Genomic DNA, 26,708 nt, shown 5'->3' on the forward strand with positions numbered 1-26,708 from the left:
AAGAACAAACCTAGCAACCACAGCAAGAGGCGCCATGCGGCCGCTGTCTCCCGCAGGCCGCTGTGGGCGCAGGCAGCGAACGGCCCCCCCACCGTGCGGCTCCCAGCAGGCACCGCGCCCGGCCGCGCCGCGCCTCCTGCAGCTCCCAGCACGCCCAGCGCCCGCGGACGGGCGCCGCCGCGGCGGGCTGCGGTCGGTGCATGCTGGGAGCTGTGGTCCTCCGGCTCCGCCACGGGGACAGGGCCCGCCCGCCCGGCGCTTCCCGCTGCGAGCGGCGGCTGCCACTGCCCTTTGCCCCCTCGGCAGCTTCCCCCCCCCGCCAAGCCCCTCCCTTCCTGCTGCAGCTTAAGATGGCGGCTGAGGTGGATTTCGGGGACCGCGAGCTCTTCGAGCAGCTCGAGGACGAGAATGGGCCGCTGCCATCGTCGCGCCTCAACTTCGAGGAGGAGGGGGAGATGCCCGAGAAGGCCCTGGATGAGCTGTACGCGCGGCTGCGGGACCGTGAGGAGACGGTGCGGCGGCTGCGGGCGGAGAATATCCTGACGGGAGAGGCAGGGCCTGCTGTGGGGAGGGCCCGGCGGGGCGGGGGAAGGGGGCGCCGCTCCCGCTGCCGGTTCCCTTCCGGGCCAGCCTTGGCGCTGGCCCGCTGGGGGGCCGCCTCCCGGGGACCTCGGCGGGGCTGGGCCCGCTGCCTTTGTGGGGGAGGGCCCGAGCCGTCTCCCCCTGGCGCGCCCTGAAGGATAATGAGATTTGAGCTTGGCAGGGAGGGGGCAACTCCCGGCGGCTCCCGCCTTGGCGGCTCGTTTTTCCTCAGAAATTTTTTTTCCTCAGGACGTGCAGGTCCGTGCCGGCTTCGCTTCACTTGGCAAAGGAGGTAGTTGAGTTCTTGAGTGCTGGGATGACCGTGAAAACATTTGATGCCGGACCTGCGCCTTTCTGTCTTTTTAGGGAAAAGAAAGAGCTGTACGTTCACTTTGGCAATCAAATTTTTAACAGAGCTAGAAATAATACTAAGCGTGATAAGTTGTGACTGGTTCCCTACAGGGTTTTTGCGTTTGATGCTGCAGCAGAGTGGAATCTGAAATGTTTTTTATAGTTCATTGTCTATTCACAAGTACGTGTGTCCTACTGTTGACTTTTTTTGGTGAAGACTGTATTTTTAAAATAACATACTATAAATTAGACAATTTAGTCATAGTGCATTTAACAATTTATATTATCTGGATTGTCGCAGATTATCAATTATCTGGATTGTCCTCTTTTTTCACCTGGGGTTTTTTGAGCTGGTTTTTTTGCATTTTATTGTGTTTCTTCAGTAATATGGATTTGTAGGTAATCCTCTGTGCAGTGAAAAGGAAAGTCTGAAACCCCGTTCATTATTCTGTGGAATCTTTGTTAGGTGTTTTCTTGTTTGTTTTGATCCTTTAATTAGTTGAGGTTTGGGTCTGTGTCTTCTGAAGAAAGTAATGTTCCTTAACAATAAACTAACATCAGGAACTTAAAAGGAAGCTGAATATCCTGACTCGTCCTAGGTATGTTAACACTGACTTAAAACACTTATTATGACCTATATGTGTTTGAAATAGAGTTTGTCTGCGGTAAGAGCTGCCTGAGGTAACAGTGTCTGCCACATCTTTTAGAAACTTGGTTTCTATGTCCCTGTCCCTGCTCAGCTGTTGGGCTTCTAAAATGCTGTTCTCATTCCTGAAAAGTCTTTTTGATTTGACATGGACAACTTAGTTTGTATTGCTGCAAGCTTTATTTGTGTGTATCTATCTGTTTATGAAACTTATGAGCCCTTTAGGGAAGCAGGGTTTTGTGAAGTTCAGCAGTGAGAACTAGTCCATTAAAATAATTGAATAAGAGATCTGTATTTATAAGGTTTTATAAGAGTTAGCTATAGTTTGAAGAAAATTTCTGTAGTGTGGTGTTCTGTTTTGTTTTCTTTCCGCATCATTCCAGGCAACCTGCATTGCTTGAAATAGGATGCTTTCTGTTTAAGTGACTAGGAACTTCTTAAAAGGACAGAACTTGCATTGGCCAAACCTTCGTCTCTCTGTGGAGTACACACTCTTTGCTGTGATAAAACAGATAGGGAATATTGACAGTAAAGCTAATACTGTAACCATTGTCTGTCTCTGTTCTGTTCTTCTAGTGGAATTTCAGTGGAAAATTCCAAATTTGATGGGCCTCTGTTACAGATTTTATTTATGAACAATGTCATTTCTAAGTAAGTACTTTCCAAGAAAAAGCAATCCTGAAATGGGATTTATTTCTTTTTGTTGTTGTTTGCATATGTTAGTGTTTTCCCAAAGGGTGGACATATATTCTGTTCAGTATCATAAACCTGTTAAGCTTGAAGGGAGAAAGGATAATGAGCAGTATAACAGCAGGTCTGTTGCTTTCATTAGCAGTATCTGGTTTTATCATGAAATAAAGTGTGACTTCCAGGATCTTGGAGTGAGTTAGAACAGCAGTTTGAATTTCACGAGTATTGTGTGTAAATTTAGTAAATTAAATTTTCCAAGCCTCTTGAGTTCATTTTTTTGCCACGCTAATATTAGGATGCTCTCTAATAATGGATTGCATTCATGTTGGTGGGAGTTGGGGGGAGAACAGGAAAGAAGTTGACTGCCCCTTTTCTAAGTTCTTTAGTAAATGGTAAATGCTTAACAAACAAACAAAGAAACAAACCCAACATTTGGTATATGTTTCAATCTTGCTCATATCTTTGTCTCTGTATGCTTCTTCACTCTGTTACAGGCAGTACCATCAAGAAATTGAAGATTTTGTTTTTAATTTAGTTCAGAAATACGAAGAGCAGAAAAGAGATGAACAAGAAAAAACACACTTCAATGTTAAGCCGCAGGTACTTGAAAGCAAATTGGTATTAGGTGCTCCTTCTCTTGCATCTTTATAGTGGGAATATTGAAATACTGCACTGCTTAATAACTGGATTCTACATGTTTTTCCTGTTTAATTGCAAATCAAGTAACTATCAAATAAATGTGTAACTTTTTGTTCCAAGAATAGAGGGCAAGGACAAAGAAAATATCCTTTCTGCCCATGAAAATGCTTCTTTAAAATTGTTGCTAATGAAATTTCTGTAAAAGGAAAGTAATAAATTGCTTTAAATAATCAATAAAAGACCATAAGATACAAACTTAATGTATCCTCTTATGATAGTATTTGGCCCAACTTTGAGTGTATCTAAGAGTGTAGATGAGCACCAGAATCTGGAAATTTCCACTTGTCTTAGTTTAGAATTTTGAGTTTTACTTAATATTCACTTTTTAGCATTCACTTTGAAGGTGACATGGCACATTTCCCTCTCCATCTTTCTCTTAGCTTTTGACGTAAGAATAAAATTGTTCTTATGTATCATATTTCTAATCCAAGAAAACGTTAGAAATAAGCTGTGTCATACTTTGGACTGTGGAAAGCATTATGACTAATGTAGACATCTCCATCCTACTGTTTAATCTTTCATGAAAGAATTGAAGCTGTGTTGCACGTTCTGTGCCTTTTACGTACTTTAGGAGCTATTTACTGTTATTTTTAAATAATTATTTGTACTTTTATGTCAGCCCTCCAGTGTTCTTTTGGAAGAGGACTGTAAAACAGCAAGCTCGAATTCTGTTAAAAAAATCAAAGAAGCTTTTAGTGTAAGTTTTTGACTATGTACTCTTCAATGGTAGGTCTGCCTCTTCATTCTATGTATTCAATATACACTGCCGTTAAAATAAGATTGTGTTAAATTTAATTTATCAGTGTAATAGCAGTTACGTTCAGCATGTTTTGGCTACATCAATGGAAAAAATACTTAATTGTACAGGTGTGGGCATGTGTTACTTGTAAATTCTTAACAGAGCGGGGGGGGAAAAAACCTGGAAGTGTTTCAAGCAGTGTAAATTTATATAAATGTTACCAATCTGACCTAAATACTGACACATTTCTGACAATTTTCTGACTTTTTTTCTACAGGTTGTAGGAAGTGTTCTGTATTTTACCAATTTTTGTCTTGATAAACTGGGACAGCCTTTATTAAATGAGAATCCACAGCTGACAGAAGGATGGGAAATACCTAAGTATCCTGTTTAATAAAATGAGGGTTTTTTCTGTTTGTCAAATCCAAAGATTGCCATTCGGTAAATTGAACTCAAAATCTGTTCAGTAGATTATATTTTTCTATCAAAAACATATCAGTCTTTACAGATAAATAGTTGTAATGAGTCATTAATGGCTTTTTTACTCAAAATAAGTATTCTGATGTGATTGGCTTGCCGATTTTTAGAAGGCTTGTGCTTGGGAAGAGTGAATGCCTTATTCCCATAAATAGGTCTTGCAACTTTAGGAGTTTCCTGGGCCAGTCTGTAATTACTTTTGAAATGACCGCTCATTCCAGATGCGCATAAGTTTTTTCCCTCTATAAAATCTGCTGTTTGGGAGAAGAAAATGGCTTGGCAAACTCAAATACGCTGTAAGGTGGTTTTTTCCAAATATGGGAGCCAGAGGGAAGGTAGTCGAATAAAATTTAATTATGGAATGCTCTTAACTTGCATTCATGTTAAAGTTGGGTTTTTCCTGTTTATTAAAGCCAGTATTTGAAAGATGGGATTGAGGGAAATGTTGGGAAAAGTGTTTTTTAATGTTGTAGTCCTCCATGACAAGAAGTTTCTCAAGTGGTCTTATCTGCCCAGTTTTTCAGTATTGCTTCTGCCTCAGAAAGGGTCAGGACAGGAAACACTTTCACCGTTCATTTCTGCAATATCTAGTTATCAAGCTTGTAATAAAGGTAATTTCTTAGTGTTAAAAAAAGCTACTTGTATCTGAATGAAAATTTCAAATTTTTAAGCCGGCTAACTTGTGTTTTCTTGTGCCTGCCTTTGACTGTGTACGCACTGTGTGGTAATTTTATATTTGGAAAGCTGTCTCTGTTAGAGTGCTTTAAGTCAATCCTGCTCTCCAAATGGTATTTGTACAATCTCCCAACCTCTAGATGAAGGAAGTAGATGCCTAACAGGATTGTCTCCTAAAATGCCAAGTTAAGTGTGACTAAAGTCTGCCAGCTTAGCTTTGATACTGTTCTTTAAATGTTCTTACCGCATCTTTCTTTAGAGTCCCCACAGTTGACATTAAGCCTAAAATAGTGCTTACTTTTGAGTGAAATGGTATGTCGGGTACCGTACTTCTAAATGACTCAAGTACTGCACTTAATTAACACGTCAGTTTGGTCTCTGGCATCTGCTTTTCCTTTTAAAAGCAACTGTTAGATTCTGGAAACTGCTGTGCTTCTGAACTCTACCGAACCCCTTAGTCTTTACCATGCCGGTTCCCTTGCTGCCCTCTTGTCTTACACATTTTTAGACAAACGGGCAGAGCAGCTGACACATTGCAGTCCAAAAGCAAACACAAGTAGTATTATATGACCTGTCTCCACCTGCTTGAGAAGTGAGTTATATTTTTGAATCTCTACCAAAATATAAGTAAGATTGCTGTGAAGCATTTCAGAATTATTAGCTTGAAACTTCTGCCTGTAAACAAGAGGGTTGTAGTTTTAGCAAGTGCTCATAAAAACCAGAATTGATTATTAGGTAGAAATTGGGTAGGAGGAAACAACATAAGCCCATCTTAGCAAACACTTTATAGTAGGTACAGTTTATACTATGAACTTCATACCAAGGACCCATCTGTAACCTAATCCGGAAGAGTCAGTATTATATTTAAAGCGCTGTTAGGTTTTCACTGATATTTTAAACAAGATTGAAATTTTGCTTCATCCAGTAGCAGTTCCTTATTGAAATCTAAAGATATCAGCAAGTTTTCAGCCAGATTCTCTCCCTAGATGGACAAGAAATACAAGTAAAACCAAAAAGGTTTGTATTCTTCTTCAATATAAAGTTTTGAGCTGAAAAGTACAGATGTACGCTGTGATTACTCCCCAGTATACGAAGCCCTTGAACATACTTGAGCAAGAAGTTTAATTTAAATGAGCCAGTGCCAAGCTTTGCAGTCAGTAGGTCTCTCTTGTTTACTGACTTTATTTAGGGAGGGTCTAAAATCAATGTGTGAAAACTTTCCGAGGTTTATACTTGGTTCTTTTGTTGCTTGCCTTTTTAGTGATTGCTTTTGTCATCCTTGCACTGGTGTACTATCATAATTCTTACTGTTTTGTAGAACAACTCCTATCTCACTTATTTTATAGACTTTTAAGACTGATCTCGAGAGTTGATTCTATAGCTTTTATGGGAGGTAAGAAGTAAAGCGAATTGAGTTTCCAACTGACAGCTTGTGTGGTCTTCATAGCATCTGAAGTCACTCATTTCAGATGCAGTAAAGATCAGGCAAGCTTTTAGGGGGAATTTCAAAGATAAAGGGGCATGCTGAGTTGAAATCTGGTTTGATTAGAAATAGTACTATATGAATGGAAAGCAGATTGAAGGGTTGTGCTCGTGATATGGGATGGTAATAAAATACTTGGATCACCACAGAAGGTTTCTGTTTGAATACTACATAAAGACGAAACAAAAGACATGCTTCGCTTTATCTTACTAGAGGCTTCAAGAGGTTGGAGTGTGTGCATGTGTGTCTGGGGGTTACCCTGCACGCTCGTTCTTGTGTCACCCTTTTGTCCTCACCTCTGGTTCCCATGGAATTCGGTAAAAACAAATATTTGGAAAAAAAAAATTTCTCTAAAATCTTGTGAGAGATCGGGATTTGGAATTTCTTAATCCCCCCACCCTGTAATGTTGAAAATGTTTGCTGCCATGGTATGAGTTTACAAGGGAAATTAAACTTGAAACCAGGCTGCATTTCCATTCCAGGCTTTCGGTGCACAATTTCACAATACGTATGACTTGTTCAAACTGTGGACCAGGACTTTCCAAAGTAGTCGTCATGCTCTTCTACTTGTTTCTACTGGTAACTGATCTCAGTATTGTAAAAAGGATCAGACTTGTGATAATACAAGCATAAAAATAGAAAAAGAGGTATTAATGTACTACAGACATGTTAAATCGAGGGGTTCCTTATTTGTGCTCTGCAGTTAAAAGTACTGTTCTAACATCTTCACTTTCCTTCCTTTGGACATAGTATAAACTTTAGTGTGTAGACTTTGTTTTCATTTATTGATGCTGTCTTAAGCAAATGTTTACGTATTTAATCAGAAGCAGAAATCCTTCAGTGAATGCTTTTGTATCTGCAGCGTGCTATAAGGAAAAGCTTTTCCACCCTTATGGCAGAAAACTTGGATCAGGCTGCCCAGAGAGGTTATGCAGTCTCCACTGAGCAACCTGGTCTGATCTCACAGCTGCCCCAGCTTTGATTAAGGGACTAGAATAGAAATCTCCTGAGATCCAGCCTGAATTATTCTGTAACTATTCTGTTCCCTCTTAAAGGAATAGATCTGTATTATATGGGATATAAATGCCCCATTCTGCCTGGAAGTATGACTTTTCCACTCTAATTTTGGTTTTCTTTCTTCTTTTCCTCACCACGTGCTGTCATGTGTTCTCCCCCCACCCCACCCCCAATGCTGTGCCCACATTTTTTCTCATTTCTCCTGTTCTTACTGTGAAATAAATAATATTATGTTACTCTATTTTGAAGATTAACATTAAGCAGTCAATTTAAGAGAAGCAGAAGACAGCATATGAAATCAGCAAGCAATGCTTACATTTTTATCTAAGTCTAAAAATCTTATGAGATTTAAAATAATTAAGTGCATTTAACATTGTAAAATTATTTTCAGGCTTAATTTCTTGTGCATTTTTTAAGCAGGCCAAAACCGCATTGTTTCAATTGTGGTTCTGAAGACCATCAAATGAAAGACTGTCCAAAGGTAAATGTACATCAGTATTCAAAAGGCAGCTGCTCTCCAAGAAATGTTTCATTGTAACTGCATCATTTAAAAAAAAAAATAATAATTAGATGCATTGGGGTCAGGATGTACACAAATAGTTATTCATCTCTGTTGATTAGGTTATGCTGTTCGTACTTATAAATTCTAACATACTAAATCAGAATATAAATTAATTTTGTAGCATAATGGTTTGAATGTCTCCTTTAATTTATGGAGGGCCATTTTTCAGTTAGAACAGTCTTTCTTCCTGTTTTGTAGTTCCCAGATCCAATGCAAGTACTCTTGGGTTTTTGCTCTGTGGTTTTCATTACAACTGTTTCACGTGTCCATGTGATAAACGATTAAGTGTGCTTAGGGCAAGGAATACCAGTTTTATGTTGGATGAAGGAGTATTATAAATTGTACAAATCTAAACTTCCCAATTGTATTATCTTTAAGCCACGAAATGCAGCTCGTATAAGTGAGAAGAGAAAGGAGTTTATGGAAGCATGTGGTGAAGCAAGCAATCAGAATTTTCAGCAGCGTTATCACGCAGAAGAAGTAGAAGAGAGGTTTGGAAAATTTAAACCAGGAGTTATTAGGTATCTTTTTTTCCTTCCATTAGCTGTTGCACTGCTTTTCTGGAATACCTTTTCTGCCTTTGGAGTGCCTGCCAGATGTTACTTTCTGAAGTTCTATTAAGTCCATCTACTATCTTAGCTATGGGTGTATTATATTTGAATTTGTTTGCTGAATAAGATTTTAATAAATTGTACATACACTTTTCAAATGAAAACTCTTTGCTAGCTTAATAGTCCTACCCTTCCCCATGCCTAACGTAGGGAGACAGATGTTACTGTTTGACTACTCAAATTGCAAATACATTATGTTCTTAATGATCTAAAAATGCATGCAAAATTCTGAAAATTTTGAGCTTTGAGTGTTCCTTCCTTTCTTTTTCTCTCTATTAAAAATGTTTTAAAAAAATCATAATATGTCTGTAGCAGTCTCCAAAGAAATCACCAGTAAATTTAGTGTTGCATTAAGTTCCACCCTTTTTGTTGTGGTAACTACAGTTAAGGCCATGAATCAGAAGTAACAAGCTAAGTTGTTCTCAGCATAGAATTAATTATCATGAAATATTTCAGCATATGAGAAATGCAAGTGTTAAAAGTTATCTTTAACATCAGAGTAATGTAAAATTGTTACATCTGGAATTGTCAAGCAACATAGTTTGAGCTAAAACTAAGTTATTTTAACTTGACAGTTTAAAATTCAACAAAATGTTCATAACTTCCTTTTGTCAAAACTCAGTTATGGATTTTACTGGAGGACATCTTGTTTTCTGTTTGTTTTCTTAGTGGGGAACTTCAAGATGCACTTGGTGTCACAGATAAGAGTATTCCTCCGTTTATATATCGCATGCGTCAGCTGGGTTATCCTCCGGGTTGGCTCAAGGAGGCTGAAATGGAGCACTCTGGACTTGCACTTTACGATGGAAAAGGTAAAGAATGTGCTGCAGGAATGTGGTTTTCAGTATCCAGGCTATTCTCTGGCTGCACCCTATTCAGAAGGCAAAGTATCTAGTTGGTAAACCTTCATCTTCCTCATGGAAGAGTGAAAAAGTTGTATATCAAGTTTTCTTTTCTAAAGGCATCTAAAAATACTCCCTTTTCATCTATCTATGATGTGACAATGAAACAACTTCTATAATGTTTGCAGTGTGTAGATGAAGACTCTTTGGCAGTGTGATTTCACTCTAATCAACCCTTGCTACTAGAACGTGGAGTTCCTGTGAAACTGTGCAAGACTTGCAAGTAGCTTATAGTCAGATTTCCTCTTCCTTTTTTTAATAAGCTTCTCTTTTGTGAAAGAAACTGTAACACTTTCAAAGGTTCAGTAACTTACTCTTACATAATAAAAGAAGACTGCTGGCAAGCAAAGAATACATTTCTTGAAACCCAATTTACCGAGTAATTCACCAGTTTTTTTATTAATGACCAGCATTTATGCTGAATCTCAGAGAACAATCCTGATGCCAAATTCTGAAGCTAGTAACGATACTTGAAAAGTAGTAGTGTTATGAATACCCAGTTAGGTTTCTGGGGAAGCTTAATGCATGTATCTAATAGATTTGGTCACTTACTGCCTTTGTGGGTCACAAAGCCTCTCATCAATACCTAGAGTCCAAAAACCAAAACCTTGTCCTTAAATCCAGTGGATTTTTTCCATAATGTTCTTTAATTGGCATCAATAGTAATTATATTTTGTTATAGGTGATGGTGGAACAGAAGATGAAGGATCTTGCCAACCAAAACACACTACTTATGATGTCTCCAAATTGATAAACTATCCAGGCTTTAATATATCCACTCCAAGTGGGATCCCAGATGTAAGTGGCTATCCTCTGCCTTCTAAACTGAGTAACATTCATTGCTTTTAGCCAAAGTTAAGGTTTTGTATTGTGCATCTGACCATTTTCTTTCAACAGGCTTTTATTTTTAAGCACCTGGTTTGGGAGTGGGGTTCTTGAGGTATTTGTGACTTCCATCTGTCTGATATCTGTCACAGCTCTTGTGGATAGGGTCTGATAGTGCTTCTGTAGTGATTATTTCTATTGTGAGACCAACAGGAGCCTAGAAGGGGGGTTTGATTTATTTTATTTATTTATTTTTAAGACACAAAACTTCAACGTTAATACCTGTTCCTTGCATACGTATACATTTTCTGAATGGTTTTGGAATATGAAAATTACTATGGGAGTTATCATAAATATAATTTAAATGATAGAAAACTACATCAGACCAGTGCACAACCTCTGGGAAGCTCTGTTACAGCTACAACAAATGAATCGTACCAGAATACCCTCATAGTGCATGTCCTCTTAAGAACAGTGCGCGCGAGGGGTCTCCTGTGGCGGTGGTGGATGCTGAACTTTTGTTTTCAAAAGCATTTTAACCTGCTGTTAGTAAACTTCATCACTGATGTTAATGCAAGTGTATTGAAAAGAAGTACCTGTACATTTTCTTTTACGCTTTTATGTTTGCCCATTTAGTGGTCTCTGAATGTGTTTCTTCATTCAGTATTCTTAACTAAAGTTCTGTCCTCAAGTTTTTTTCAGTTTTCCTTAAAAAGTAACATTTTTTCAAATTAAGCCTTTTTCAGCTGAACAGTTATTTCAAGGGAAAGTTTGCAGTTGTGTTACAAGTGTTAAAGAGTAGTTGCTGTGAAATGGTTAACAAGATAGCTGTGAAATGGCTAACGTTTTGTAAAGGTGATGATTTTTTTATTATTATTCCTACAACCCAGTCATAGTTCATTGCATCGGTTGTGTTCACAGGTGAGAGTACTTTGGTTTGTCAGAAATTTCTCCTAAAGATCCATTTACTCTGATAAATGAGGCTTTTGATGAGAACTTGAATTCATCTTGGCTTGTTAATCTGCCAGCGTTTCTCAAGTTTTACTGTTGTATTATTAGCCAACTATATGCAACATAAGTTCTCTTTCCTGCCCCTCCTCCCCCTGTAGGAATGGCAGATATTTGGTTCCATCCCTATGCAGCCATCTCAACAGAAGGATGTTTTTGCAAACTACCTTTCTAACTATCATGCAGTGAGTATATCTCATTGTTATTTGCAAGGAAAAAAACTTGTCTTGTAGTTAGTGTAGCCAGTGATGATCTCTTGTTTCTATCTTCTTTTTTGCACAAGGGAATAGACTTTATTATTACTATCAGGTGTGAAATACTGGTTCTTGGCTTATCTGTTTTAACAAAAAGGAGCTTCATTTTTAGAACAAATTCCATTATTTCAGTTAATATAAGCAGACCCCAATTGTGCAGTATTTTATAAACAGTTGTGAAAAAATGTTGCTATAAGCTTTTACAGCCTAAAAATGGTCTTAGTTCCAGAATTCCCTAATAAGTGTAAAGCTTACTTGCCGTAGTCATGATTTAGTGATCTTATTACAGATACCTGTTATGTATCATTCTCAGGTCTTCTCTAATGTGACTCTAGCCTAGTGTTATCTAGTGCAGGATACTTCTAGTTAAGGATGGAAGACGTATACTCTGCTCTCAGTCCCAAAGTGTAATACTGCACAGAATTAAACAGTAAATTCTAAGCCTTCCAGGAAGGGACGTGCAGTACTTGAGTTATGCTGGTTTCATAAGATCTAGGTGTCCAGGTGGAAAGCTGGTTGTAATCCTGTGTTCGGAACAGAGAGTCTTTTGCCACTTGAACCTGAACAAGAATAAAGTTCTGTTCAGTTGCATTAAAACTGAACTTCAGTATCTAGTTTACACACTGGGTCACCACATGATTGTACAGTTATGAAAATGTTTAAAATATGTTCTTATAGCTGGAAGTGTTACTTTGCACAGTTTAATACTAATTTATTTTGTTTTCCTGGGTAATTTCTCTTCAGCCAATTCCAAAATCTAGCAATAAAAGGGCTGCATCTCAGTCAAGGTCTCATAATGCAAAACGACCAAAAGACAATTTGGAGGTACCGGCAGCTGACATGGACCTGGATTCTGGTATAGTTATTCTGCAGTGTTTTTCCCTAGTTTCAATTGTTATTTTCAAAATAACTTGCTCTGAACTGAAATGTCAGTGTTCGTAAAGAGAAACAAGTAACTTCTAACATAACACTAGCAGTGTCAGTTACATTTGGGCCTGTCTACAATAAGCCACCTCTGCTGCTGCAATTGTTATCTTCCAGTACCATGCAGGAGGTTTCAAGTGTGCTCAGAGCAATTGGAATGTTAGATTACAAATCCTAATTTCTTTATTTCAGCTGTATCCTAAAGAAAGTTTTCCGTTATGGAGACCTCCAAATCCTTAAATACTTAGATGAAATAACATAGGAAGTTACAAGCTCACAACTTCTTAAAAATCAATCAAACTCATGGGAAGACTTACAGTGTTGTTTAAATGTTAGATTAGCTGGAGAACTTTTGGCTTTCCTTTTGGATTTCCTATGAGGAAATCCTTCAGTGTGTCTCAGTGTGGAATATGTTTGTTCTTCATACATTCAAGAGTGTTTTATCTTTTTTTATTATTATTTTTTTATTTCTTGAATAGCTAGCAGGGTTAAAATCCCCAAAATCATAGTTTCAGTGGATGTTAAAACCTTCAGAAAGTTTATCTCATCTGAAAACCAAGGATCAGAAGACATTCAGTCTGCTAGTTAATCAGGACATCGGCACTTTGAATCTTGTCCTAGTCAAACTTCAGATTCTAATAGATGTCTTTTAATAATTTTTTTAGATCTGGAAGTGTCACGAAGGTCTGAAACTCCTAACAGTTTTCAGTTCCAACCTCCACTGCCACCAGGACGTCCATCGATGTCATCTCCTCCTCCTTTACCACAAGGAACACCTCCACAGAATCTTACACCACCTCAACCTTCAACCCCCACCCGCCCTCTTCTTCCTAGGACTACTCCACCATTGAATCCTTCCAGTGATATTCCACAGCCAAAAATAGTGGACTCAGTCATGGATGAGGATACTTTGACCTTGGAAGAGCTAGAGGAACAGCAGCGATTAATCTGGGCAGCGCTAGAGCAGGCGGAAAGCACAAACAGTGACTCTGATATTCCTGTTGATACACCTTTAACTGGAAATTCTGTTACGTCGTCACCATCTAGGAATGAAGTAGATGTTGCAGAAGTAAGGTCATCTGATAAGGTGATTACAGTGGAATCTAGTTTTTCTGATATCAGTGAACAGATGCCAGAAAATGAACATTCTATAACTAGTTCTAATCCAGAAGATAGTTTACTTAACTTAAAAGAAGATCCTGATAATACAGATTCTGAAGGCTTGCTGGATAACAGCACAATACCTGCTTCTGACCGTGAGGTTAACGATGGAGAAAACACAGGTGATAATAAAATGGTCACAAGCATTGAATCCCCTGCAAAAAACTCTAGTCTTGTTCCTGATATGAGCAAGTTTGCTGCAGGAATAACACCATTTGAATTTGAAAATATGGCAGAATCAACAGGTGTTTATCTACGAATAAGAAGCGTGTTAAAAAATTCCCCAAGAAGCCAGCAAAAGAAAAAGACTTCGTTATAACTGGTCTTCCTTTGTTCCATTATGTCCAAATCACTGCTTCCTTCTCTTTCCTTCAGTTTTACAAACTCTGATAACCTTCCTCATCCTTTTGTGGGAAGGAGAAAATCTTGACAAATACAGGTCTGCCCTGTTCTTCCTTGGAAATGAAGTCAGTGCAGCGTTTTCTGTACTGATGAGGACCACCGATGTGGCCAGAAAGTATAGAAGAATTTTCCCAGATTGCATCCTTCCACTAAGGAATAACAGGACTGTTGATTTGTTAAGAGTGATTTACTTGCCAATACATGAAATTCTGAAAAGAGGAGATTGTGGTTTGCTGTTCATTACTTTGGCTGAGATTTATATTGTCCTTGAGTTTCAGGTGGATTGGTGATTTTTTTTTAATATCTGTCCTTTGTAAAATAATCTATACTTTATACATTTTGCTAATTATCCTGTAGATAAGTTTAATATATTCAGAATGTTTTTAAGAAGGTCTAGTATTAAGATTCCCCACATCAAAATCCTGACAATTGGATGAAAATAATCAGGGATTGCCAGCATTATCTTCACCATTTCAGGTATTTTTATAAATTATTTACGTGGGTCAGTTTTAATTACCACTGTATCTTTTGTAACATCATCCTTCATGTAAACTTGCTGTACATACGTGTTCATTGTTGTGTACAGAGGTTTAATAAATGAATTTTATATAAAGATGTTTAATTGGAGTCCTAAACTGTCAAACTGCAGATTTTTGTAAATCAGCTGCTGAAGATAAATAGAAAAACAAGTCGATTAAAATGAGGATGAATAAAGTTAAATATTTTAGGAAGGGTCACAGCTGTTGGATTTCATAATCAAGAAGCTGTGAAAATTATTTTATCTACATAAATAGATGTTTGCTATACTATTCAATTTTAATAATCTGAAGAATTGCCCACATCTGAAAGTTCAAAAGCATGTAATTCTGCTGATTAATTGTTCTAACACTTTTTTTTCTTCTTCTCTTTAATAGTCTTCAGAGGGAACTGTAGGTGAAATGACTGCACATCAGTTGCATTGCCAACAGAGGGAGTACTAGATTGCCTTAACAGTATTCGTTGGCGCTGGTAAAGCATTTGTCCTTATATAAATGCAGAAAAAGAAGTCGTCTTGCCAAGTGAGAGGCATAGTAAACCCAAGTATTTTTGAGTGTCTAAGAAAAGGCTGGTGAAGGGGGGATGTTCAAAGGATTCTTTGATAAGATAACTTTAAGAGACTGAACTTATTCTTTACAATTCCTAGCTTTGCATGTGCTACATATTTCCAAAAGAATCTTATAATACATTAGTACACTCTGCATTTGAATATTTAAGAGAACCTCAGGGTTTTTTGTAGTTAAAGCCTTTACATTTATTTACTTTTTTTCTCTAAACTTTACAGGAGGGGAAAACCGAAGTGTCTGTGTATATGAATTGCTTGTCTTCTGAGATGCTGAAAAAACTTTTTGCAGCATACACCAGTTCACTTTATCTGGTTGCGTTTGGAAAGCAATGGTCAAGGTAAACGTTCATTGTAATGCTAAAGTGAAAGGCACTTTTTTCCCCATGTTTTATAGGAGAAATAGTATTATTTTCTGTAGCAGGAATAGGTAATAATATGTTGCTTCCAGCTTTTGCACACTTTACAAAGACATCTCTATTGAGAAGCTTTCTCCATGCATCCTCCACCCATGGAGTTAAAAGCTAGTAATCGCAGTTTACATAAGCCATTATGTGCTGTGTGCTGCATCATTCACATGTGGATAATAATGTGATGCAGGGCATGAGGTAATGATTTCAAGTGTACACACCTTTTGGGTGTGTTGCGGTGCTCATATTTTAAACATGCAGTTCTCTCTCCACACCTTAGAAGATCTTTTTTTAATAGCTGTTATGAAATGCTGCTGCTTTAGTAGGACATGCAGCCTAGTGCTTCTGCCTTGCTTACAGAAAACACAAAAGGTAGAAACCTTACAGAAAAAGCAAGGTAGAAATCATCTTTATATGCTACGTTACCCTTTAGTGCTCTGTATGTTTACAGTAAAGTCATAATAAATCACCCTTCCATCTAATTGATCAGAATAGGTAAGTCTTCCATGTTTGTACAAATCCTCAGGCTTATCATTAAAGTAGCTGTTAACTATTGCTTTCAAGGTTTATACTGAAGGTATTAAGAGTAAGGGTAAAGAGAAGTAATTTCAGCAACATGGCTTTTAATGTAACAGTAAATTCTAATTTAAATATATTAAATCTTAATTTTGTAATACTTTTAATTTTAAGTTGTTCAGCATTTTATATTGGCCGCTTTTGTGTTTATTGCACACAAACTACTTGAAGATACAGAGCTTTTTCATTTTTGGAAGATGATGTCTTGTGGTATTTAAAGCAAATATTATTTGGGGGGCTTGGGGCAGGAATGAACTGTGTTTGGGTCCACGTTTTATATCCACTGGTATTTTTGTCCAAGGTGACTGGACTGACTGGTTGTTCAAGTCAGCAAACGTTTTTGTCCTTCACCTGCAGTCTGCTACTATTCAAAGCACGTGGCCCATGCTGTCACACTTGCATACACGCTTGAATTAAAATTCCCGCAACTGTGTTTGTTCCCATTTAAAAGTCTTGGTTTTTAACATAATGGAAGACTAGGCTTTTGTAAATACCGAGTTGCCTGTGTGCTCAGAATTATTTTTTTTATATTGCTTTTGTGCTTCTTTTGCAAAATTGTTAGCAGATGTTTAAAGTTGCTCATTTTAGTCTTGATATTATCCCTGTCTGTCTTATTCAGATATGGTTTTGAGGGTAAGTCAAGTGTCATTTGATACCAGTGCTCATTTTTTCCTAATGATATCAATATAATTAATAAATAGGTGGTACAAACATTTTCCTATATAGTCAAAATCTGTAGGACAAGTTGGTTATTGATTGGCAAAAGTAGGCACTTCAGTAGCCTGCTGGCAGGGGACTAGGAAAACATCAAGCTGGAAGCTGCCTGGAGCTCTTAATGGAAGGCACTGGGCTACCAGGCCCTGCCTGGCATTTGGGCTAGCTGGATATGGTGTTTAGAGGCTGTCCCTGAATCCTGTTATGAATCAAAGTGTGAACTGTTAGATTTAGACCACCTATACCATCTATTGAGAATTCTTTTTTTTCTTATTCTGTCCATCTTAAACATCTGTAGATGTTTAGTTTCAAGTCTGAGGCTGTCAGAACAAACCCTTTTTCACTACTGTTTATATAACCCGTATGTTAAAACAAAAGTTACCCTCTGTTAGCCTAAAAATTTCTTTGCTTACCTGGTAAAGCAAAACAGAGCTGGGAATAGAATGCTTTCATTTGTTACTCTTTTGCCTTTCAGATTGTAAAGAAAACTTATAAAAGTTCCTGTAATGCTTCTTTTTTCTTTAAATACAGTTTTTGTAATGCATGTGTTTTGATCTCAGAAAAGTGGCCAGCCTGTGGCAGGAACTGTATCGTTGTTTTTAGCGTTTAGTTATGAATTTGAAATAGGGGTAATCATGCAAAATACTGGGCACTCAGAGGTATCTCTTAACTGTTCTGTTAAATCTTATCTTTTAAACTGTCCTTTCTATGGTGGTGGTAGTCGGTATGGGTAATGCTCTGAAGAAGATTGAGCAGAACCAGTAAGTAAAAACTCCTACAGTATTTACCTCTGCTGTAAGACATGGTTAATTAGGAATGGGGAGTTTTCCCTGCTGTTTCTCTCGTGGTTAGGAATGAATTCATTGCTGTTCATTTATATTTCACTGCTCCTATCAAGTGCTATATATTGTTGCTTCACTGAAGATCCTTGTAATTACTGATTTTTTAAATTTTTTTTTTTAATCTGTCAGGTGTAACTACTCAAGTGGCTTTTGTATATTGAAACTGCAATCTGATCACACTACAAGGTCTGAGAAAAAGCTGAATAGCAAAGTATTTCTTCTGCTTTTAAGTCACATTCCCATGGTGATGGGTGTGGCATAATAACCTAGATTAGAGCTTACTAAAATGAATGAGTAATAAAATTTGTAATGAGGTGGGTATAGCGTGAGCAGGCATCACTCAATTTTTCCCACAGATTCCTGTTGGCATAGCAGTCATGTTTGTTTACAGCATTTGGAACAGTGACAGTATTTTAAAATGCTTGTGCACATCTAAAAATGCCTGATCTGTGTAAAATATTCAGGGTATCAGTCAGGTGGCTCATTGTCTCTTAAGAAGATTTTAATTTTTAACATACTTTTATAACCTGATTCACAGATTTTAAAATGTCATGAAAAGAGAGATAGCAGAGATTCTAGAAGATATCTGAAAGACCTGTTAGATGCTAAGAAGAATTATTTTTACTGCAAACTGTGTAAAGCAGGATAGCTGGGGGAAAAAAAGGAAAAATGAAGAGGAGGAAAAAGCTCAAATATAATTAAAGTGTTTCAAATGCACTGGTAGTTGCCATGGAACTCCGTAGTACCTTCATTTTGTAACATGGCTGTGCTGCCTCTGGTAAGTAAATGCCATTGAAGATTGATGCTGTTCCTAAGAATACATTGTAGAGTCATACTTAGATTTCGGGGGTGGGAAGGGATGAGTCAGAGGTAGGAATTGGTGTCGATCCTTGGAGAAGCTTACAAACAGGATGGATTTAATAACATGGTAACTAATATGTGACAGTTGGATACTTCCTAAACTTTAGTTAACTACAAGCAACAAAGATTTGACATAAGATTTTTTTACAACATATATTTAGCTGTCATCCAATGACTGAATAAAAAATTATTTACCTTCAGAACTCGGCACTCTCAATAGGAACAAAAAACTGCTTTGCTTCTCTGTAGGTGAGAATTCAGCTGTTGTTAGTATTTACATAAGTGGTAGAATGATTTGCATGGTCTTTTTGAATAGGCTGTTTTTTCAGTTATCTATGAAATGAAACAATCAAGATGAATGTTATTGTTAAATTAAGTACGTTGTTTAAATGAGCATGCAGAAAGGATTCTTTAAATAATGTCTGTTTAAGGGTACTGTTCTCTGTTGCTTTACCTATGTTGGGTAGAACGAATAATGTAAAATTGGATGAAAGCTTGATTTGTGTAGCACACCAACAACACTTGCAGGACTTGCAGAGCTTTTATGTACTGCTGCAGGGTAGTGCAATCCAGGGAAGGAAGACACTAAGAATGGAAAGACTTCTTGTAGCATTTCAATCCACTAAGCTGTGATTATTTATATTTTTTTAACTGTTGCATACATGATAATTAAGGCTAAAAGGGCAGTTTTTCATCTAGTGTAGACTATCAGTCAAAGACTGCTGGTTTCAGAGACACAAATGTAAGGCCAGAAATACTAGGAGTAAGCGTGAAGCTTCAGGGTGCTAAATCTCTTTAGGGTCCACTCAGGTTAAAAGGGGAGAGGGGAATCCTGTGGTGTTTTTGCAAAACCAGAAACAAGTACAGAAGATAATAGTGTTTCTGTGCTGGGATTTCTGAAGCAGCACTTCTGTGATTAAAAAAAAAAAGCTATTAGTTGCTTTTCTCTGAAGCAGGTGTGTCCATCAGTTCTGTGTAGGAATTGCTAAATGTACACATTGAAGAGATCATTCAAATGAAAAAAATCTTATACCCAAAATCTTCGTACTTGTGTGGGTATGTCCCATTGCATCTCTTAAGTCAGGATAGCCTTAAATGCAGTTCTTAAAGAACAATGTTTTAGCTGTTTGGAAAGCTAAATTAAAAACTAAAAGGTCCAATAATGTTGGACCCTTCGCAGATCTGAAAAAAGGCAGAAACAATTTCAGCTGGTGTTCCCGCATTACTGAAGAGAACGATTTTAATTCTAAAGTGGGCCTTATACTTGTGGCCAGGATGCTAGTAGTTATGTCAGCATCCTGAATTGCCCTGGAGCATCTAGCAGTTCCTGGTTTTACAGAGTTATGAAAATGTGTATATATTATATGTTGACTGATGTGATTATGCAGTTCAGAAAAGAGAGCCACTAGAACTGGAAGCAAAGATATTCTGGCTTTCAATCATATTTAGTCCTTTATAGTACCATGATTTATAGTACTGGCATCTTTTTTTTTTATAATGATTGCTACAAATTGGATGTGAACGTAACTGGATGTTACTGTTGTCAAGAGTCTGCATGTATCTCCCATCTAAGTGCAGACTGGTACACAGAAGCTGTCAGCTATTTTGAACTGGGATGAACTTAAGTTACAGTTGCTCTGAAGCTACTTGTTCATAGTATGAAGGTTGATGCTGGTTGAATGATGGATAACTTAACTCCCTTATTTCCTACAAGATTACTTTGATCTTGAAGTTATGGTTCTGTTCCACTAGGAAATTACATGAAAAACCAATGGCATATTCACTTCATAGGTAGAAGCTTTTGGTCTATGTGACATGATTCTCAATTCTTGCTTTAGTTGCAGGACATTTTTAGCTTTGCCTTGCAAGACGGTAAAGAAGGCTGCTTAGGCATTTGGACTGTATTTTGTCTGTTATTTCACCACTGTTACTGCTTGCGCTTTATTAAGAGTTCTACAAAAACAGCAAAGCTGCAACTCTTAGTTTCTGTCTTTAATATTAAGCTGACTTGCAATTGCTCTGCTCTGTGCTAGCTACATCAGTCTCATACCGCTTATGAAAAACTTTAAATGCTGTGCATTGAACTGCACTACTGATAACAGGAACAAATTGTGTGAGACAAAAAATCACGTTAATGAAGGAAAACGATGGAAAACTATACATTTAGAGGAAAACACACTCCATATTAGCCTCAGATATACGAAACCAGCAACAAGCACAAAGGTTCACAACTGTAGCTTATGCAGCAGTAGGTATTTTGGGGAAGCGTTCCGTAAAGTTAGTCTGAGACTCTGTTTTTACCCTAACTGCAGTTTTTGTGTTAGGGAATATTTCCATAGGTAGGAGCTGCAGGGTCAGGTTTTTTTAAGTAATCGTTTGCTGGCTCTGTGCTTCTGTGTACAATTGAGTGTTTAAATCCTGAAGTCCTTATTCAGCAAAACTTTTATCAAATTTTGCAGGGAGAAAGAAGGGTGGCTGTCCATGGATTTGAGTATCTGTTTCAACATCTAGTGGCCATGGTAAGAGATTCTATTTAACATTTAGGAAGTGAAATTGTAACAAACATTGCTAAAAGCTGATCTAGTTAAAACCTATTATTTGGGGGATTGCGTCACACCATTTTGTGCTTTACCATGCTGGATTAATGCCAAAGAATTAAGCCAAAATGAAACACAAATTGCAGTCAGTCTCCAGCAGTGGAACTGCTTTCTCATCACCCTTTTGTTTGAATGGTATCATGCAGAAATGAAATGATCTGTGAGGGTGCAAACTGAGGTTTGCTTTGTGATGAATTCAGCAGTTATGGGCCAGCTCTGCCTGGGCTCTGCTGCCTATTCATAAGAAGTAAAGAAGTGGAGCAGAGCTGTTTGATTCAGCCTTGGAAATGTTATTAAATTGTGTGATGATGGTGTTGGAGCTACTGCTGCAGCTGTTTAAACTTTAGCAACGGCGTGACGCCAGGTTCTCATGTATTGCTTCAGGGACACAATGAAAATTAAAATATTCAGTACTTTAGAGAAGGAATGATAATTTCTGGGTACGAGGACAAAAGGAAAATGGAGAAAAGAAGCAGGCAGTGAAGTTATTCATCCATTAAGAGCTATGTGCTTCATACCTCCCCACCCTGTCCCCCCTCCCCTTTACGGCTGCCTGCTGCCGCAGCGCCTTTCCCAGGGGGTCCCCGCTGCCGGCGCTTCGGCCACCTCCCCGCTGCGGGACCGGGGCGACCCCAGGCACGGAGCCGTGTGGGCGGGCAGCCGGGCCGGGGGGCTCCCCGCGGCATGGTTCCCCCCTCCCCCCGCCAGCCGCGATGGCAGCGAGAGCCCGCGGGCTGCGGACAGCCGCCGCTTCCCGCCCTGCCCGGCGGCGGCCACCCCCGCGGGCTGCCCCGGGGCGAACAAAGCGGGGGGGAGACAAAGGGAAAAGGCAGCGAGGGGAGAGCGGGGGGCAGCGAGGAAGGGGCGCGCGGGGAGGCGCCGCTCCCCTGCTGCAGTCCCCGCCTCGCAGCGTCCGGGCCCGGCCGGGCGCAGACGTTGTCTGCCCGCCCCGCCCCCTGCGAGCCGGGGAGGCGCCGCTGCAGAGGGAGGAGGGGGAGGCGGCGGCGGCAGGAGCTGCGCCCGGCGGCCGGGGAAGGCGGCGGCGCCGAGCCGGAGGCGGCAGCGGTAAGGCCGCCGCAGGGGCCCGCGCCGGGAGGGTGGCGGCGGTGCCGGGCGGGCGGCGGCGCCGTCTGAGGGCGGGGGGAGCCACCGCGCACCTCCCGCCCTGGGGCCTCCGCTTCCCGTCCGGGCGGTGAGGCGGCGGCGGGGCGGGCTGTGAGGGGACGGGCGGTGGCGGCGCGGCGCCGGCGGACCTTGCGCTGAGGGACCCCGTGTGGGGCAGCGGGGCGCGGGCGGTGCTGGCGGGGCGATGCTGGGCTGGGTGAGGCGATGTCCTGGCAGCCGGGGCGCCCGCCCGCCTCCCCCGGGGAGCTGCTGGCCTCCGCCGCACGTGCCCGCGCTTCCCCGCCGGCCTGCCAGCGCCGCGGTGACAGCAGCCGGTTTGGCCGGTTCCCGAGCCCTGTGCTCGGCCTTGCTGGGCTCCTTCTGCCCGGCTCGCCCGCCACTGTGCCCCCGGTGGGACGGGGCTGGCCGCCCGCCCGCCGTGCTCCCGGGGCAGCTGCGCTCTGAGCTCGGAGGCTGGTGAGGAGAGCGGGGCGGGCCGTGGCCAGGTGCGGGGCACGGCCTCCTCCCTGGGTCGGGGGGCCGCGGCGTGGAGCCCTCAGGTGTCTTCGTGGTTTGTGAGGAGGGGCAGGGACGGCAGAGTCTCGGGTGCAGTCTGTGCTCCAGCCCTGCCCTCGGACGGTGCAGCGCTGGGCTTGGTCACTGGTGGCTTGAGTGGATGGTTCTTGAGGGGAATTGGTATTTCTTGGTCAATGTTGACCTGCAGTTCTCAGCGTTCCATGCTTAGGCTGATGTTTTACTGATTAACGATTTCTCTTATGATTTACCTTGGCTCTTTTGGTTTTATGCCTGCTCCCCATGCTTGCGTTGTTTCCAAAGCCACTGATTTACAGGTGAGCTGCTCCGGTGTCGCCCCACAGTTCCAGGTGGCTCAGCCAGAGTTTGCTGCCACGTCTGTAGCCCGTGTAAGACCTGTGGGATCCCCAGGCAAAGGCGACGCTGCATGCCGCTCCTGCTTCCCGCTACATCGCTGGTGCTGCTACCTAAGGCGATTCAGGGTTTGCTTTTTTCTGTGCCTCGGCTGTCACAGGGCACAAGGTAATTGTTGCTAATGCTCACATGTTAATGTGACTCCTGCTGTATTAAGATCAGGAGTGAGTTTTCCTTTTCGTTGTATCATCTTTGTGCGTGTGTTTAAAAAAAGAAAGCCAAGGCTGCAAAAATCTCTTCCAAAATATAGCATGGGGAAGAAGATTCAGTCTGTGACGGTATACATTTGTGATTAAAAACATAACCGTGAAACGAAGACTCTTTCCTCCCCACCTCTTACTTACCCAGCGTGCTGAGTGGGTAGGGTTGTATGGAAGTTCACAGGTTGCTTTGAGGTCTTTGAGCAGAAAGATTTTAAACCATGTATCTGTATTAACATATAGGAAGAAGAAAAAGGTACAAAAGAGGGAATGCCTTTATGTCTGCTGCTTTGCGAAGAATTTTACTTAAAGAATAGAAATACGGACATAATTCTGAAATAAGCAATGTCAGGGAGTGATTTTTCTGGAGTGTGTGTCTGTGTGCACCTGCTACAACATGTAACAAGATAGCAAATTAGATACTGTTGTGGAAAACTTCCCTCCCTGGCCACAACAGCCAGATCTTAGTCTAAGGAGCGTAAAAGTGTTCAGCTACAAAACTTCTTCATTTACGTACTGAATATGAAATGGCTGAAAAATGTGCAAAGTATTAGTATTTATTGGTTTAAAATTACAAGATTTCAGGGTTCTCTTCCTCTCATGTATACATGCTACAAGATTTTCTGTCTGTGCTAAAATGTGTTAAAGCTTTGTGTATTGAATGGAGAGGAATGTGTTGGCTGAAGCAGAAAAGCTTGGAAATGTGACCTTAAACGTCTGTATCTTTAGGGGAGGGAGGGAGAATTTATTTGGGAAAAAAAATAGTTCTATGTAATTTGTATGGTTTCTATTAAAGAGAATATCTCAACTTTCTTGTGAGGGGCAGAAAAAGAGCTGTCTTGTGTCTTCATCATGGAGGTATAATGTAGGCAATAAACAACCTCTTTCCTTATGTGATTATACTGTAGGAAGGAGCAGTGCTCATATATGCTGATTGCTATGACTTCCTAGAGCTCCTGTAGGTTTCCTGTCTGAGCTATAGGCTGTATCTATTTACCATCTTCTAAATGTGAATATCCAGGACAGCCTTTATTTACTTTGATTGGATAATTCCTTTAGTATTGTGCCATTTATCCTTTTAGCCCTATTAAAGTTTTTCTTGGGAGTGACTGAGAATATTTCAAAAGAGGTCTTGCTTCAAAAGAAGTGGAGTGATCTGTCTTGTCAATATGATTTTTCAAAACTGCTTTTCTTTCTCTCTCTAAAACATTCAGGTCAAATGTTAACTCTGTATGTTGAATGCGAGTTTTCTAATGTTTGAACATGATGACCATGAATGAATGCAGCTCTTGTTTAATCTTTTGGCATTCCTTAGGGACTACTGACTCTGCTGGCACGTATAAAAAGTAACGCACTGGAATCCTTATTGGACTGGCATGTTTAGAAATGCCTCAAATGGATGGTGTTTTGTTATTTAATGAAAGGCAATTATATACTGCATTAGCTGTAATCTCAGCTGCCCTCCGCTAGTTGCCACTTTCTGCTGGAGCAACCAGTGTGTTCTTGACCAGCAGAACTGATGCCAGCTCTGTCAGCAGTGTGGTCCCTGATGATTTCAAACATCCACTAATATGTCTGTGCTGTGTTTGTCCAGGTTGTCTGTTCTCTACATGCATTTATTTTTGCAGAGTGATGTTGCACTTGTGTGACTTACAGTGGTATAGTTGACCCTTAGAAATACCCACAGATCTGGTACCTAGCTGCCAGCCTCTGAAAAGCTGGAAAGGGTTTAGAAAATGTATCTAAGAACAGACTGTTCAGGTTGCTACCTTAGCACCAGCCTGACTGTTTTCCACCTAGAATTTCTCATCAATTGTTTGTACAAACACACAGAAGACTCTTCGGTGAATACCTTGCATTCTTTTAATTTATAAGACATGTCTTCACTCTGCTGTTTCAAGGAGAAACACCATTAAAAGCCGTTCAGGTTTCCTGATCTTTATAATCTTACTGTGTATGTTTTTTAGTGCATTTTGAGGGGAAATTGCAAGGCGAAGAGAGAAACTCGGTATTTGATAGAGGTAGCTTATCTGACACTCATTTTGCTTCTCTGCTTGGCAGCAGCATCTACTCAATCACAGCAATATTTATCTTAAGTTCTGTGTTTGTACTTCTACTTTATTATATGCCAGCCATGTAGCAGTCATGGTGCTAATTTAAAAGGCTAAGAACATGGAGAGCTAAAAAGGGATTGCTGATTTGATGTTTTCAGAGAGTGCGAAACAGTTACAGTTTCGCCCAAGTCTATCAAAATTAAATTCTTACTATAAAAAGCAGCATCTTTGTTTCAGCTGCTTCAGTTTTAATTGTATCAGGGAGAAGCCTTGTGTCTTTGTTTATATAAATTTGGTTTTGATACAGGAGATGATATTTTCCTTCTCAAACTCTCATTTAAACTTTAGATCCCAAATGACTTAAACTTGATGCTCTACTATTCCAAAATCATAATTGTAATTGTGGACTGAATGCGCTAACTGAGATGGTTGAAGATCACTATGGTCAGAAGTCAGTGTGGAGAGTCAAACAAATTACTCCTCTTGTTATCAAAATCGAGGGCTTTTGGGAAAAGCAAGAATTTCCTTGGAAAAACATAGGGAAAGTAGTAAGTTTTGATAGTGGGCTTACCAGAAGAGGTGGCAATAATTTACTTTCTTGGGTGAAAAGTTTCTCTGCTTCTCAATCCTTGACTCATTCTGTAGAGAGTGATGTGTGCTTAGGAGGATCATGTGCTTTCTGATCTTTTAATAGACTATAACAGCAACATTTTTGTAATGCGTGTGTACAATGGCAACTTGATGAGTTAGTTTGCATCACATTTTCTGTTTGGTTTTTTTTTTTAAAGCTTTTTAACAGTTTTCAGCTCTTCCTTATTAATTAAAGATGGGAATATTTTTAAAGAATTGAGCAGACTGTGATTAGAAATAGCAACATAGATAGAGAAAAAATTACTCACAAATTGCTAGCCCAGAATAGTTTTTTACTGTTACAGACATCCTCTCTTACTTGTGCTTCATATTCAGCAGTCTAAGTCTTTGTGTTTCAATGGTATATTTTTTTACTGAGGATCTTGAGGCACTTAGGAATCTGAATGAGCATAGCAAGTTCTAGAATTACGAGATGACATGGCTTAAAATGTCCTTGATGCAGAATTAAAATCCATAAGTGGAGCAGAAGCTTTAATGAATTACTTTCCTCATAGCGTTGCTGTGATATCTGACTGACGGTTTGAGGTCCTAAGCCTTTTACTGGCTTTGAACTGATTCATCATCTTGTTCTTAGTACAGTTTCTTAGTTTACAGGAATTTATCGTGCCTTTTTCCTTTCCCAAGCATATGCAGAGAGAATTCTG

At 39.9% G+C, this 26,708-nt stretch overlaps 2 protein-coding genes across 20 annotated transcripts in view; both read left to right on the forward strand.

Moving 5' to 3' along the window:
* The first annotated feature begins 241 nt into the window (after window positions 1–241).
* Window positions 242–14,621, forward strand: ZCCHC8 (zinc finger CCHC-type containing 8). Of its 6 annotated transcripts, none has more exons than XM_040609677.1 (14): window positions 242–534; window positions 1,490–1,532; window positions 2,156–2,230; window positions 2,764–2,869; window positions 3,588–3,665; window positions 3,985–4,088; window positions 5,811–5,876; window positions 7,777–7,840; window positions 8,300–8,442; window positions 9,202–9,344; window positions 10,117–10,232; window positions 11,369–11,452; window positions 12,266–12,377; window positions 13,111–14,621. In XM_040609677.1, the coding sequence occupies exons 1-14, from the start codon at window positions 351–353 to the stop codon at window positions 13,923–13,925; spliced, it is 2,133 nt and encodes a 710-aa protein (XP_040465611.1). In that variant the 5' UTR covers window positions 242–350; the 3' UTR covers window positions 13,926–14,621. The 6 variants fall into 6 exon arrangements, with proteins under 6 accessions (XP_040465611.1, XP_040465620.1, XP_040465629.1 ...); XM_040609686.1 differs by having other exon boundaries at window positions 243–534; window positions 7,780–7,840; XM_040609695.1 differs by lacking the exons at window positions 242–534; window positions 1,490–1,532; window positions 2,156–2,230 and having other exon boundaries at window positions 2,823–2,869; window positions 3,588–3,694.
* A 114-nt stretch (window positions 14,622–14,735) lies between these two features.
* Window positions 14,736–26,708, forward strand: part of CLIP1 (CAP-Gly domain containing linker protein 1) — an 81,365-nt gene continuing 69,392 nt past the window's right edge. For 4 of the 14 annotated variants that reach the window (XM_040609537.1, XM_040609591.1, XM_040609629.1 and 1 more), the window contains exons 1-2: window positions 15,901–18,427; window positions 20,970–21,029. The gene's annotated coding sequence lies outside the window, so the exon portion shown is untranslated. Of the gene's footprint in view, window positions 18,428–20,969; window positions 21,030–22,112; window positions 22,173–26,708 lie in introns of those variants that run through there. The other 10 variants (XM_040609601.1, XM_040609609.1, XM_040609639.1 and 7 more) reach the window with 8 other exon arrangements.

This window comes from Falco naumanni, chromosome 1 (assembly GCF_017639655.2).
Source record: "Falco naumanni isolate bFalNau1 chromosome 1, bFalNau1.pat, whole genome shotgun sequence".
Lineage (NCBI taxonomy): Eukaryota > Metazoa > Chordata > Aves > Falconiformes > Falconidae > Falco > Falco naumanni.